This window comes from Coturnix japonica, chromosome Z (assembly GCF_054131305.1).
Source record: "Coturnix japonica strain WE chromosome Z, WE-NBRP24, whole genome shotgun sequence".
Taxonomy (NCBI): Eukaryota; Metazoa; Chordata; class Aves; order Galliformes; family Phasianidae; genus Coturnix; species Coturnix japonica.
This window is the reverse complement of record NC_140702.1, coordinates 2,018,284-2,031,567: the sequence shown is the minus strand read 5'-3', so window position 1 is coordinate 2,031,567 and position 13,284 is coordinate 2,018,284. Positions and strand designations below refer to the sequence as shown.

At 44.0% G+C, this 13,284-nt stretch overlaps 1 protein-coding gene across 1 annotated transcript; it reads right to left on the bottom strand.

Moving 5' to 3' along the window:
- Nucleotides 1-10: 10 nt before the first annotated feature.
- On the bottom strand, nt 11-11,652 carry LOC146753403 (obscurin-like protein 1). The gene is made up of 9 exons (XM_085529352.1): nt 11,293-11,652; nt 10,627-10,893; nt 8,436-8,651; nt 7,471-7,647; nt 6,110-6,385; nt 5,086-5,340; nt 3,526-3,801; nt 1,958-2,233; nt 11-24 (listed from the first exon to the last, which is right to left on the bottom strand). The coding sequence occupies exons 7-9, from the start codon at nt 3,698-3,700 to the stop codon at nt 11-13; spliced, it is 465 nt and encodes a 154-aa protein (XP_085385478.1). The 5' UTR covers nt 3,701-3,801; nt 5,086-5,340; nt 6,110-6,385; nt 7,471-7,647; nt 8,436-8,651; nt 10,627-10,893; nt 11,293-11,652.
- Nucleotides 11,653-13,284: the final 1,632 nt, after the last annotated feature.

Here is a 13,284-nt window from a genome sequence, read left to right as displayed (position 1 = left end):
ATGAGCTCCTTTATGTATGAGCACCTTCAAAGAGCCAACAGAGTCAATGATTTTATTGGAAGCATCAGATTTTATGACTCGCAGTAAGTGATCACCATAACTCACACTCACATCTCCTGCCTGTAGAGGAGATCCTCCTTGCATCTACAAAGAAGCAAGAAGAAAAGAGACAAAGAAGGAATAAAAAAACTCCCATCTCACATTTGGGATGCTTAATTCCAGACTTGAAGGCTGATTTGCCCACTTAACTGCTGTGCTCTTCAGAAGCAGCTGTTCAACAGTTATTTAGAGAGAAAGACAAGTTTTGTACTTGGTTGTTAACACAGAGAACAGCATAAACACACAAATAAACTCAGCTTTGCAGTGTTGTAATGGCTGATGAGGGAAGCCAAGGATCCTTCCACACTGTCAGCCTTCATTTCCAGAGACATACCTTTGGGGGTGATGGTAATGCTGCTCTTGTCATCTCTGGACTCACAGAAGTACTCTCCCTCATCCTCAGTCCAGATCCCTCTTATTGCCAGAGTTCTTCTGACCCCTTCCTCGTCAATCTGGAAACGTTTGCTGGGTTTGATCTCAACTGCATTCCTGCACCACACCACCTTCCCTTTGGCATGGCTCACTTCCTCTTTCTCTAAGCCACATAAACAGCTGCTTAGTGCTCCCAAAGCGAATGCTCACCAGTTGTTTCCAACTTGAAGGTCATCTTCTGGCCAGCAGCCTCGCAGATGTATTCTCCAGCATCTTTCTTCTCCAGCTGCTCCACAACCAGACGCCATGTTTTGCCCACAGATTCCATTCTGAATGTTCTGGAGGAGGCAAGAAGTCTTCCATCCTTGTACCATTTTACTTCGCTTGGATCCTGTGCTACTTCACAGCTGAGGGAGGCACTTGCTGCCAGGGCAGCACTCACCTCTTTCTGCACCTGCTCCTGGTTTATAAACACAGGTTTTGGCTCTGAGGGAAGAAAAGAAAAAGTATTGACTGAGGGACTGAAATGAGACCATCTTACAGGTCTGTATGTACAGCTTGGAACTGCTTTGGGTTACCACTTGTGCCCAAACTAATAGCCTTCACTAGAGAATATCAGCTCTTCTGTTGAAACACAGTGTCAAATCTAGGCAAGAAAGAAACTAGGAACCAAGAAGGAACCAAGAGGGTCCTTGAACACCAGTCCCATGGTTGCAAGTCACTATGCAAACATATTGAACCCAAAAGAACATCTGTCCTGCAGGCAGCCAAAACCTGAGTTCCTTTAACTTAAGACCCACTGTGAAACATCAAAACATATAAACATGTGATAGTCAAACCACTGGCTGCCTTTTCATGACCCAGAACAGTACTCCTGGCTTCCTGAACAGACTCCTCATGGCCTCTACCATTGCCACAACTGTGACTGTCAAAGGCACAAAGGAAATATGCTCACCAACGCAGTCCTTTGTTCTTTGTGTGTGATTTGCAGATATCTATTTTACTTTGAGCTCTGGGAATAGTCAGCTCTACCAGGTCTCTTACTGTGAGTAGCAGACTCACCTATCCAGATGCAGCCTCCAACATAAAGGCATAGGAAAAAGGCAGTGTACTACTAGGAGAAGTTCCTGCTTCTCCTACCATGAAAGCCTGCACGTACAACATGCACTCCAGCCTCACTGCACATACTTATCTCAGTCAAATGTTTCGGTGAACAGGAATTACAGTTTGGGATCTCAGGCACAGGAGAGATTTGAATAATACCTTGAATATTGCTTCCATTGTACATATATCAGTAATTATTATTCTACAGACAGACTGAAACAGGTCTTTGTGCCATACTAAAACCAAATACTTTCTACAAAGCCAGCCAATCAAGTCTAGAGAAAAAACCTCAGCACAGACTACTGCAACTGGATCACTGTATAATAGAAACTAGATTTTACTTTACTGTTCTCTGCTGTATTTCAGATAACACCTGTCTCACCTGTGACATGAATCTTGAAGGTGAGTTTCTGGCCAGCAGCCTCGCAGCTGTACTCCCCTGCATCTTTCTTCTCCACCTGGCTCACCACCAGCCGACGCTGTTTGCCCTCTGACTCAGCCTTGAACTTCTTGCTCCAGGTGATCAGTTTCCCCTCCTTGTACCACTTCACCTCCATCTTCTCCTGGGCCACCTCGCAGCTCAGCGTGGCATTTTCTGTTGGTGCAGCCTTCACCTCCTCCTGCACCTTCTCCTTGTTTGTAAATACCACTTCTGGCTCTTAGAAGGGAAAATAATTCATGTCCAAGATAGGAATGTGCCCACTGCCCTTCCACCTTACAGGAACAATGGAAAACCATCTCTTTGACCTGGCAGAACACACCTAAATCTGCTGGGATAACATGCAAACTGTGCCATGGAGGGTGATTTTCATTTGCTTGTCTGTTTGATGAAGCTTTGTTTCCTAAAGAAGCTTTTAGTAATCTCTTTGTGACAAAGCAACTATCTCTGTGCAGCAAGGTAGGAGATCACCTGAGGGGTTCTTAAAGTCACTTCGCTGCAAAGGAGGAAATATTTTGGTTGAAGCTGAGTGCAAACTGACAAATTTTAGCGTCAGGAAATGTACCGTGCTGCATCAGAGACACATAGCATTCATTTCTTTCGATCCCAGTAGCTGCCTCTGTTGTCAGCACTGGATCATTCTGTTCACTGCAAAGAGTGACGGACCAGGACTCCATGTTCAGGACTTTGTCACTATTTCCCATCCCATCCTGAGAAGAGCTAAGCTTATCTCACATTATTAGAATCATAGAATTACCCAGGTTGGAAAAGACCTTGAAGATCATCAATTCCTACCACAGCCTAACCATAGTACCCTAACTCTAAAAACCCTCTACTGCATCCAAATGGTGGAATATCCTCATCGTCCTGGAGGCACATTAGTCAGGTCACTTGGGAGGCAGAGTAGGTCAGAAAACAAAAGTGTTTTTCCTACTCTGGAGCCACAACATGGCAATGAATCTTGGATGACTCGCCACACCACTTTCTTCCCCTTGCTGCCAACTACTTGATGCCCCAGAAACATTAATCTACAGAAAACCTTTCAGTTATATCTTCCCCATAGCATGAGACAAGACCTTCCAAGATGAATAAAAAGTGATCAGACATTGGGCTGACACCCAAATGCTCACCACGATGCCCCTCTTCTAAATCATTCCTAGAATCAGCTGCACTTCACAGTTCTCCAGTTGTACCAGTGTGTGGGGATAGACAGGCACAAGTACAACCTTCCTGTGTATGGATCTGCTCCCACAGCAATGGGAAACTCTGCCAGTTTTTAAAGGATGGAGCTGCCTGTCCTAAGGACTTTCTAAAGCTTTATGGAGGAGATACAAAGTGAAATATATTCAGAACTATTTTCTCCATTTTCCCAGCAGACCTGAACAATACCAGTCATGGTTTACAAAAATATGACACCCAATAGGAAATATTCTTATAAAAGAATAATCATTTTTATAAATATTCGAGAAATTATTCTAGAAATAGAAAGGTCAAAAAGTACCCTTTCTCACCTGTTACATCGACTTTGAAGGTGAGTTTCTGGCCAGCAGCCTCGCAGCTGTACTCCCCTGCATCTTTCTTCTCCACCTGGCTCACCACCAGCCGACGCTGTTTGCCCTCTGACTCAGCCTTGAACTTCTTGCTCCAGGTGATCAGTTTCCCCTCCTTGTCCCACTTCACCTCCATCTTCTCCTGGGCCACCTCGCAGCTCCGCGTGGCATTTTCTGTTGGTGCACCCTTCACCTCCTTCTGCACCTTCTGCTTGTTGATGAAAGCATCTTCTGCTTCTGCAGATTGGGAGAGCATTTAGGATGCACAGCTACATTCACGCTGTCCAATGTGTTCAAAACCAAACACAAAATGCTGCTTGTGACAACTTCATGTATGTTTGTAATTTTGGAATGGTCTCATTCATACTAAACATGATCCAGATTAAATACGTTCTCTCTATTAATTACCAGTGACCCAACACTTCATCGTCCATTACTATGCTAAATATATTCTTCATATCTTTAAATATCCTTCACATTCATATCATTAAATATTCTTCTTACATTCAATAGTTTGAAAAAATTAAGGTTTGTGAGTAAATATTTTCCTTATTTAAACCTTATTTAAATCCTTGCAATCTCCCCCCATAAGCAGATGGGAATCTACTAATGCAGCAGAGAAGGATGCATTATATGCACCACTTGAGATCAGTTTTAACATAATTTCTCTGTGGTTCTTGGAGCTTTGCTTAAATTGTTCCTAAAAAAACTATTTTTAGAGGGGGTCAATATGATTACATTCATCAAAATTTGGAAGCCAAAGCAAACACCAAATATAAGCATGTTGTGCTCAGTGACATACAGGTGTTACGAATTACACTCTAGAAAAGCAGTGCTGATTTACATATTTCTTATTCAAAACTGAAATGTCATTTACACAGAACAATGTACTCATGCAATATTGATATGACTCCTGATAAGGTGTTCATTTCTGTCCCTGTCAACAGGAGTACTTCTTTCACTGAATACCTACAAACCAATCTCACTTCTTTACCAAATCCTCAATATTGTAAATAAGGTTTAGATACTGAAACTCAGAGGCCACAGCTAATTCTCAGTAGTAAACAATACGACATCACGAAACAAGTTAACTGCACTTAACTTCAGCCACCTGAGAGTTAGGGTTGATCTTGGTTCCCATAGGAAAACATTCAAGCTTCAGTTTCCCAATGAGACTGAGGGATTTGAAGCTGTGCTGTGCTGAGTGGTGACCTTCAGTGGAAGGCAGTGGGTGACTCACCTCACCCTACAGCAGATGGTGGCAGCTCACTCCTCAGACTATACTGACTACAACTGACCATAATCCAGTTCCCCACATTCAGGCATCTTGGGCAATTCGACATGCTCTGTGCATCCAAGATGTCTTCATGAGGCTGGGAAATCTACACGGCACTCTTAGGAGAGCCTTCCCTTTCTAACTCAGAAGCTGGACGCCAGCAGGGATCTTTAGAGAACTTCAGGTATAACTGGAAACCAAGTGGGACTCATGGGCCATTCTGTGATGAGAAACATCTCTCTCACCTGTTACATGAATCTTGAAGGTGAGTTTCTGGCCAGCAGCCTCGCAGCTGTACTCCCCTGCATCTTTCTTCTACACCTGGCTCACCACCAGCCGACGCTGTTTGCCCTCTGACTCAGCGTTGAACTTCTTGCTCCAGGTGATCAGTTTCCCCTCCTTGTACCACTTCACCTCCACCTTCTCCTGGGCTTCCTCGCAGCTCAGCGTCAGTACAGCCTTCACCTCCTTGTCTACCTTGTCCTTGTTTGTAGACTCACCTTGGGAAATGATAGGCATATCATATCATATCATATCATATCATATCATATCATATCATATCATATCATATCATACCATATCATATCATACCATATCGTATCATACCATATCATATCATAAAACTAAACATTTTGCAGTCTAATAGCAGATTTGGACATGAGATTTAAAACACCTGCATGCACTGCTGAACCTCCTCCCTTCTCTTTTTTTCTGCTCATGTCTCTCTACATTTCCAGTAAATCAGAAGGGAACGGCCCTCTAGAACAGGCTGCCCAAGGAGACTGTGGATGCTCCATCCCTGCAGGCATTCAAGGCCAGGCTGGATGTGGTTCTGGGCAGCCTGGGCTGCTGCTTGGCAACTCTGCACATAGGAGGGGGCTGGAACTGGATGAGCACTGTGGGCCTTTGCAACCCAGGTCATTTATGAGTCTGATTATTGGCATTCTCCACCTCATTGTGTCATTCAAATTTTGTAACCAGATCTCTTCAAACACCTCCCCTTTTCTCACTCCTTGAATGCCTGGTGTGCTCTTGCACTGTAACCCTGCAGACACCAGCTGACTACAAGAGCTGCACAAGTTACCCTCCTTGCCTATGGTTTGTTGCAGGAATTCATTCCTGGATGGAAAAGCACATGTAGAAAAATGTTGATATGACACTAGTTGACCAAAATGTTTTGCACCAGAGAGGCTGTCAGTTGATCCTCCAAACGCAAGACACACCAAATGAAGCGTTCCTTTCTCTCTGGGATTCCAAGCATTTTCTCACCTCTGACTTTCACTTGGAATGTTGCTTTGTCATCTTTTGTTTCACAGCTGTAGCTCCCTCGGTCTTTCAGGGTCACATTTTTGACCATGAGCTTGCGGTGTATCCCCTGGGAGATGATGCTTGTCCTCTGGTCCTGCTTCACCTCTGTTTGATCTTTCTTCCATACGACAGCTCCGCTTGCAGCTGACACCTCACACACCAGCTCCAGGTCTTCAGAAGGACTGACTGATATTTCTGGAGTCGTTTTGGGCTTGTTGACAAAATCAATGGCTTCATCTGAAGAAAAAAAGAGAAAGTGGTTTACATCCTGACTCAGGCTTCTTCAGTACAGCATTAAGATACAGTTAGAACTGATTGTAATGTCTCTGCTCATTACATTTGGGTGATTGAGTTTCACCTCTGGAGGTACTCACATACAAACGTCTGCTTGATTCTCCTGTGTAAGGAAAGAGTAAGTTCTATGCAGACAGTTCTTATTTCTTTTAATCAATTCTGTATTCTGCACATGTTCTTCTGAAGCTAAAATGAAGGCAGCTAAGTAACGTGTTTGCAATACATGAACAAACCTATTCAACACCTTGTCTCTAAGCTAACAAGCAGCGTTTGATGAGCACATCAGTATTTCATGCCCTTCATTCCATCCAGACACAACCTGCCTGAGGAGCAAGCTGATGGCTGTCAGCTACAGGCAGACCTAGCTTAGTATTGCATTTCTTAGAGCAACAACTGTTGCTTTCAGTCACTGAATATACCAAGGCCAATTGCTATGCCAGGCACATTTATGGCATCAGTGAACAAATAATGAGTTAAAAATTGTAATAGACAGGAGCCATCTATTCTTTTAAAACTAGGTGACCAAAGAAGAACGGTCCCTCTAGAGTCAAGCTGTTTAGAACTAATAGCATCAATCAGTATCACATAGATAGATTACTTCCCTGCCCTAAGACCAACTTGTGAGCATTTGGTGCTCCTAATTAAGCCCTCTTGATGGCTTTTTTGTCTGAGCCATGTGACATTTTGTGATAGGAGTTACTGCTAGTGTTCCCTTCACCCTACACCAAAGTAGGAGGTATCCATTCTCAGGGAATCATGCAGGCTTCCTCTGGATTTGATGCTCAGAGACAGCCCCAGAACTTTTTAAATCTTAGCTTAGCTCTCATCCAATAATGTTCATCAAACAGTGCAACTTGTCCTTTGGGGATGCCTTTGTTCTGCATCAACCAGTTCCAACGGAGTCTTCTCGGCTTGTTTTAGATCAGTTTTTCAACAGATAAAGCCAGGGTCTTTGAATTACAAAGTGAAATTGCAGAATGCATGATTCTCAACCAAACAGAATGGGAGGTGGGATGCAGGGTGAATACCTGAGCCAACACCACCTGCAAGCAATCCTTCAATATCTTAGGAATCTCTAGCCATCCCAAATCCAGTATTGTGCTTGATCTATCATCTCTGCTGAGTTTTTAGCCAGCTGATGGTGAGCATCATGGTGGAGATGGGTGAGCAGTTGGACTAGAGGGTCTCAATCAACCTTAAGGATCCTGTGATTAGAGGAACATGAATGTGCTGTTAAAGGTCACAAGCGCTGCACTGCAGCATGAACATACACAGTGAAAGGTTTCAGTAGAGCTTCAGTTCATAAATGAGGACTGGGTTATGGATAACAGGATCAAGAAATAAACCAGAAAACAGATCTTAACGCCAGGTTCTGTGAATGCAGCCAGCTGAATTTCACAGATATTGAATTTCAATGACAATTTCTTGTGTTATTTTACCCTCCAGCTCCACCCTGAAGTGGAACAGGTCAGTGACAAGCATTACTCCTCCAGGCTTGACCGGACAGTGCTTTACTTGCACTATGAGCTAATGGCTGTGCTTACAGCACCTCAGGGAGACACCTCGGAGATCACAACATCGTTCGGGTACAGCAGGAAACACTCAACACTCCAAATGTGGAGTTTAATTTGTCAAAAGAGGAGACAGGATTCCCATGCTAAGAACTTAGGACCATTTCAGTCATAGGTTTAAAGATGATGTAAGTGCTGAGGCAATTCATGAACTAGAAGAATGAAGCCCAGATGTCAGGGCTCAAGTCATGACTCCAGCCCCAGCTGGAGATAAGGCTGTCTTGAATTCATCACAACACAGTTACATTATTTGCTCATACTGTGGATTTGCACAGGGACAACAGTAAGGTCAGAATTGCTTCAATAGAGCTATGCAATCTTTGTCCTAAATACTGTAAACCCACAGGGTTGGACAAATCAAATGAATTAAGTCTGAAGTGCTTTGCATGGATTGCGATCCCATGTTTGCCTCACAAACTTACCTGAGACTTTCCAATCAAAAATCAGAGTGTCATCTCCAATTTTGCAGAAGCATGTTCCCTTGTCTTCTTTCGTTACAGCTGAAGCCACAAGCTTACGCACTTTCCCTTTATCTTCCATTTTGAATTTCTTACTGGTCGTGATTTCTTTGCCATTTTTGTACCGCTTCACCATGACATTGCAAACAAATCAAGCCTAATAGATGGAGTCAATTAGGACTGAAAAGAAAAACACAATTCCTTTATGGAAATTAATTGGAGCTCAAAAGTTAGATGAGGAAACTGGCCCCTATTAACACACAGTGGAATAATTGACTTCAAAGATTCAAAATCTCACCACTGTCTTAGCCAAAAGTTTAAGCCTAAGGCCACAGTCCTATTTTACTCTGGGTAATGGAGTTTGCTTTCCAGCTTCTTGTTAACATATCATTTCAAAACAGCGCACACAACTGAGTTGGGTCTGTTGAGACAGCGCAGTCAGAGCTGCTAAAATCAAAGTCTGGATTATGCATGCATTTGTTCTGCAGTTCCAAGAACACGCATGGATAATACAAATTCAACAACATTCTACAGCACGCCTGTCTTTTAGGAGCTCGAGAGCCAGCTGATGGACACTGGGATGCCTGAGATCCTGTCAATAGATTTAACTCCATACTATCATACAGTCAAATTTCATTCATTTTTTCAGCAACTGTCTCTTATCATTGTAGTCCCCTCACCACTGCTGGATGTGAGCCCAGCCACACAAACGCAGCTGCTGGTTTTCACTGCAGATACTGCAGGAAGGAGGAACAGCCTCCGGACTGGACCAGCTGAGCGTGGCCCTACCAGGATTTGCTCCAAAGGTCTTATTACCAGTAGTGCTTCCTGCTGAAATACATGGGGGTCCTCCTTTGATTCCAACCCCAACCCACCCCACCATGCCCCCTGATAACATCCATCAGGGCCACATCTCCACAGTTCCTCAACACCTCCAGGGATCCCACCACCTCCCTGGGCAGCCTGTGCCAGTTAATTCTGTGGGCAGACCTGCCAGTATGAAATATTATGCTATCGTGACAAAGAGAGAGAAGAAAAGCAAAATTAAGACTAGCTGACAAGTCTTGGCAGGAAGTTCTGCTCTCCATCAATTTAGTCCCGTTATTCAATTCTGTTTGGAGCTGTCTCCATGCCTCTCTGGAGTTTGTTCATTGAGAAGAAGCAATTAAGTAAGCTCTCCAATGCCAAAGTGCATACACTACTCTAGGGCTTTGTTGTTTCTCCATGGATCAACAAGGGTGACAAGCCAGAAGAATATGATGAAGAGCCTCATGCATACTCAGTGTAAAAAAGAACAAGGCAATTGTTGCTGGGAAGAAGGTGCATTTGCATTTGTGTCATCTGCAGAGGGTACTGCAGAAATGGAATGTCTTCCACTGGAGCAAACAAAGGGCTCTCGTTTATTGCAATCAAGGCCCAGCGTGTGGATCTCAGAGATCAGACCTAAACCCTGCAGCAAAACAGAGACCTGCGTGGGAAAGTTCAGTTTCTCCCTACATCTGTGTAAGAAAAAGCCCACCATGGAATGACAGCTAAGTAAACATCCCTGTGACTCGTCACAGGTCTCTTCTACATGTCAGTGCTGAGCAATTCAAGATATTTAATTTGGTCTTCTTGCCAGATTTACTAAGTGAAAATCAACCAAACATCTCCTTCTACTGATTAAGAATGCTCTAAACATGCTTCTGCAGAGGTTTCCACCCAGTGACAAACAGCTCCTCCCATCACGAATGTTTATTTGTTATATTTGGTCATGCAACGCTGATTGATATTATTGGAATGATTGCTCCCCTACTTCTAAACTATTCCAGTGCAATCAGAAAGGCTGTCTGAACCTGGAGCTGAAAGTACTGCTCTATGGTGATGCAGTGGTAAACCCGGTAACTCAATGCACTGGCCAATAGCTGTGAACTGCAGACATTCATCAGCTGATATGAAGCAATCTGGTTCAGATACCAAGCAGCTGGGTAGATTGGCTTACCCTACACTCAGTGCTATCATGTTTAGGTCATTACCAGGACTCACGTCAGTCCATGGGATGCAATTTCAGGTATTTGGTACAGGCAGTGAATGCCTGCAGCCCCAGTTCTAATCATCAGATCACAGCAACTCTGCCTTGACTGTAAGAGGAAAGAAGAAGGATCAAAGCAAATACCTCTCACTCTCATCTTGGTGCTGACATCAACATTTTTGGCAACAAATTTCACTTCTGCTCCATCATCGTTCTTGGTGACGTTCTTTATCATTAGGCTGTGAGTAGTTTGGGTTCTCTTGATGATGCAGGTCTCGCTTTCCTGTAAGACTTTACCACTGAGGTACCAAGTGCCACAACACGTTGTTGTAAGGTCAATAGTAAACATGGCATCCCCTCCAAGTACAGCTTCACCAGTTGTTAGGGGGGATTTCACAGCCAGGACTGGGTCTGAGGAAGAACAACATGGATGTCTTAATGCTCTTTAGATGCAAGTCTGGGATCTCATTTAGAGATGGAAGATTAAATCATAGGGACATTTCTACTTCTCCCTTTGCATGAGTGCTGGAAGAAGCACTTCTATGCTTCAAATCTGTTACAGAAAGTTCTGCCTCTTGCACATGTGAGATATCAAAAGATAATAATATTCATGTCTCTGTCACAGAAACATAACTTGTATCACTTTAGTGGTAGCTGGAGGCTGATAGGAGATAGGAGAACTAGGAATAAGGGAAAGCCCTTGGTGTGTTAATGCACTAGTATCCTTCAAGTCAAAGGAAACATCTTTAGGGAACCAACACAGCTGCTCAGCACTCACTGACCCATTTCCATTGGGGTTTTTGTGCTTACCAAGGTGCACGCTCCCTGGGAATTCCAGAGACGGGCTCTGTCCATGCGCATTGACTGCAGACACTCGGAACTGATCATCAGCCTCTTCAGACAGATTGCTCACCGTGAACTCTGGGACGGGGACATGAGACTCGTGGCACCTCACCCAGGTGAAGCCAGTTAGTTTATTGGGTTCCACAATGTAGCCATCGATTGGAATGGGGCGGTGCATCTTCGGAGGGGACCATGCCAGCGTCACTGAGGTTTCTGTTTTATTTTTCACCACGGGGTCAGCTGGGGGCTGGGTGGGAGGTTTTCTGGGAGCTGAACAGAAAGAAATACAGAAATATTAGCATAAGGTCATGTAGGCTGGAAAAGACCTTCAAGGTCAGCAGACTCAACTTTCAGCATGACCTACTGACTCCCACCGTTAACTACTGTGGTACCTGAGGACATACATGACAAGCTTATTCCTGCAGGTATTTAGGATCACAGGAGGGCTTGGGTTGGAAGAAACCTTCAAGATCATTAAGTGCTAGATGCCAAAGGTCCCACTAACATAGCATGAAGCTGAAAGCTAGACGCTGGAATCAGATCTCCTCACCTTACCATCAGAAATTGAGATGTCATATTTTGCTCAGAGGTGCCTGCTTGTCGGAGGGACAGCTTCCGAGCTTTTTCTGCTCCAGGAACCAGCTCCAGCTTCGGGATTTAAACAGCAGTCAGAAATTAAACTGAGCTTTGTCACCTCCATCAAACAGAAGGAGTGGTTGGGTGGTACAGCTTTCCAAATAACTTAGAAACTCTCACAACAATCAGATGCCTACCTTTTCTTTTTGAACTTGTTAATACATAGAGCTTAATAGCATCAGAATGCCCCAAGCACTTCAGATAACACGACAGCTGTAAACCCTTCTTTCAGGATTCCTTTGTTTAACCACTGAGTAACTGTAATTCAGTGGTGCTGGTGGGAGAAGGGAAGTCCTAATCTTCCCAGATGGTGAATAGAGCTGATGTTCACATGCAGACTGGTGCTGCAGCACAGCCAGAAACCACTCATTTGGGAAACACAGCACCAAGAAAATAATGGGAATAGCTTCATCAAATCAGGCAGCTTCACCCAAATTTCATGTCAGGTCCATTATTCTTCCTATTTTCAGGAAGAAATGTTTTCCCTTTTTCTAGTAGTTTTCTTTTCCTTTCATGCAAGCAGCTTTGTAGCTTACAAATTGTTTTCTAATCACCTCCCGGTGTAGACAAATTACACAGGTTTGACTCCATGTTTTACATAGTTAGCATTTTATATTTGTTCCAGTATGGAACTGTACAGTCATAGAATGGCCTGAGTTGAAAAGGATCTCAAAGATCATCCAGTTCCAACCCCCTGCTATGTGCAGGGTCGCCAACCACCAGACCAGGCTGCCCAGAGCCACAATCCAGCCTTTCCTCATAGGAGAGCTGCTCCAACCCTCTGATCATCACAGTGGCCCCTCCTCTGGACCCACCCCAACAGCACCACAAACTTATTGTCCACAGAAAGCATATAACCCTCATTCAATTGCCCTTCCACTCAGCTTAGAGCACTACTAAAACCAGCATCTTCACCTTAGCTCATCACACTGCTGCAGTTCCTTTTACAAGGATTTCACTGGCAAAAATGAAATCAAAGCCGTCACAAGGGATTTAGCACAGTTACGTGTTACTGGCTACGAGAGCTGTCAGCACAGTCACCTGTCAGGCTTTGCTGCTGTTCTCTTTATGTAGAGGCACAACAAGGTTCAGACACCTCACAGTGCAATTCTCACTTGGACTGTAAAGAAAAGGAGGCTTGAAAAGCAGCGTGTGGAAAACAAAGAAACAAGAATTAGAACAACAGTGGGGCCATGGCACTTGTAGGAATTGTTCTGCCTTTAACAGCAGAGCTTTTCAAGAAGTATGAGGGCATTGCAAACCAGACCAGTTTGGACAGATTAACAACTGCAAGTAGTGGGTTCCAAAATTCCAGACATGAAA

Bases quoted from the DNA above. Each gene is read 5' to 3' on its own strand.
- LOC146753403 (XM_085529352.1), bottom strand. From the start codon at position 3,700: ATGGAGGTGAAGTGGGACAAGGAGGGGAAACTGATCACCTGGAGCAAG. The intron at 2,234-3,525 runs GTGAGAAAGGGT...TTCCCTTCTAAG, and splicing joins CTTCAAAGTCGATGTAACAG to AGCCAGAAGTGGTATTTACA.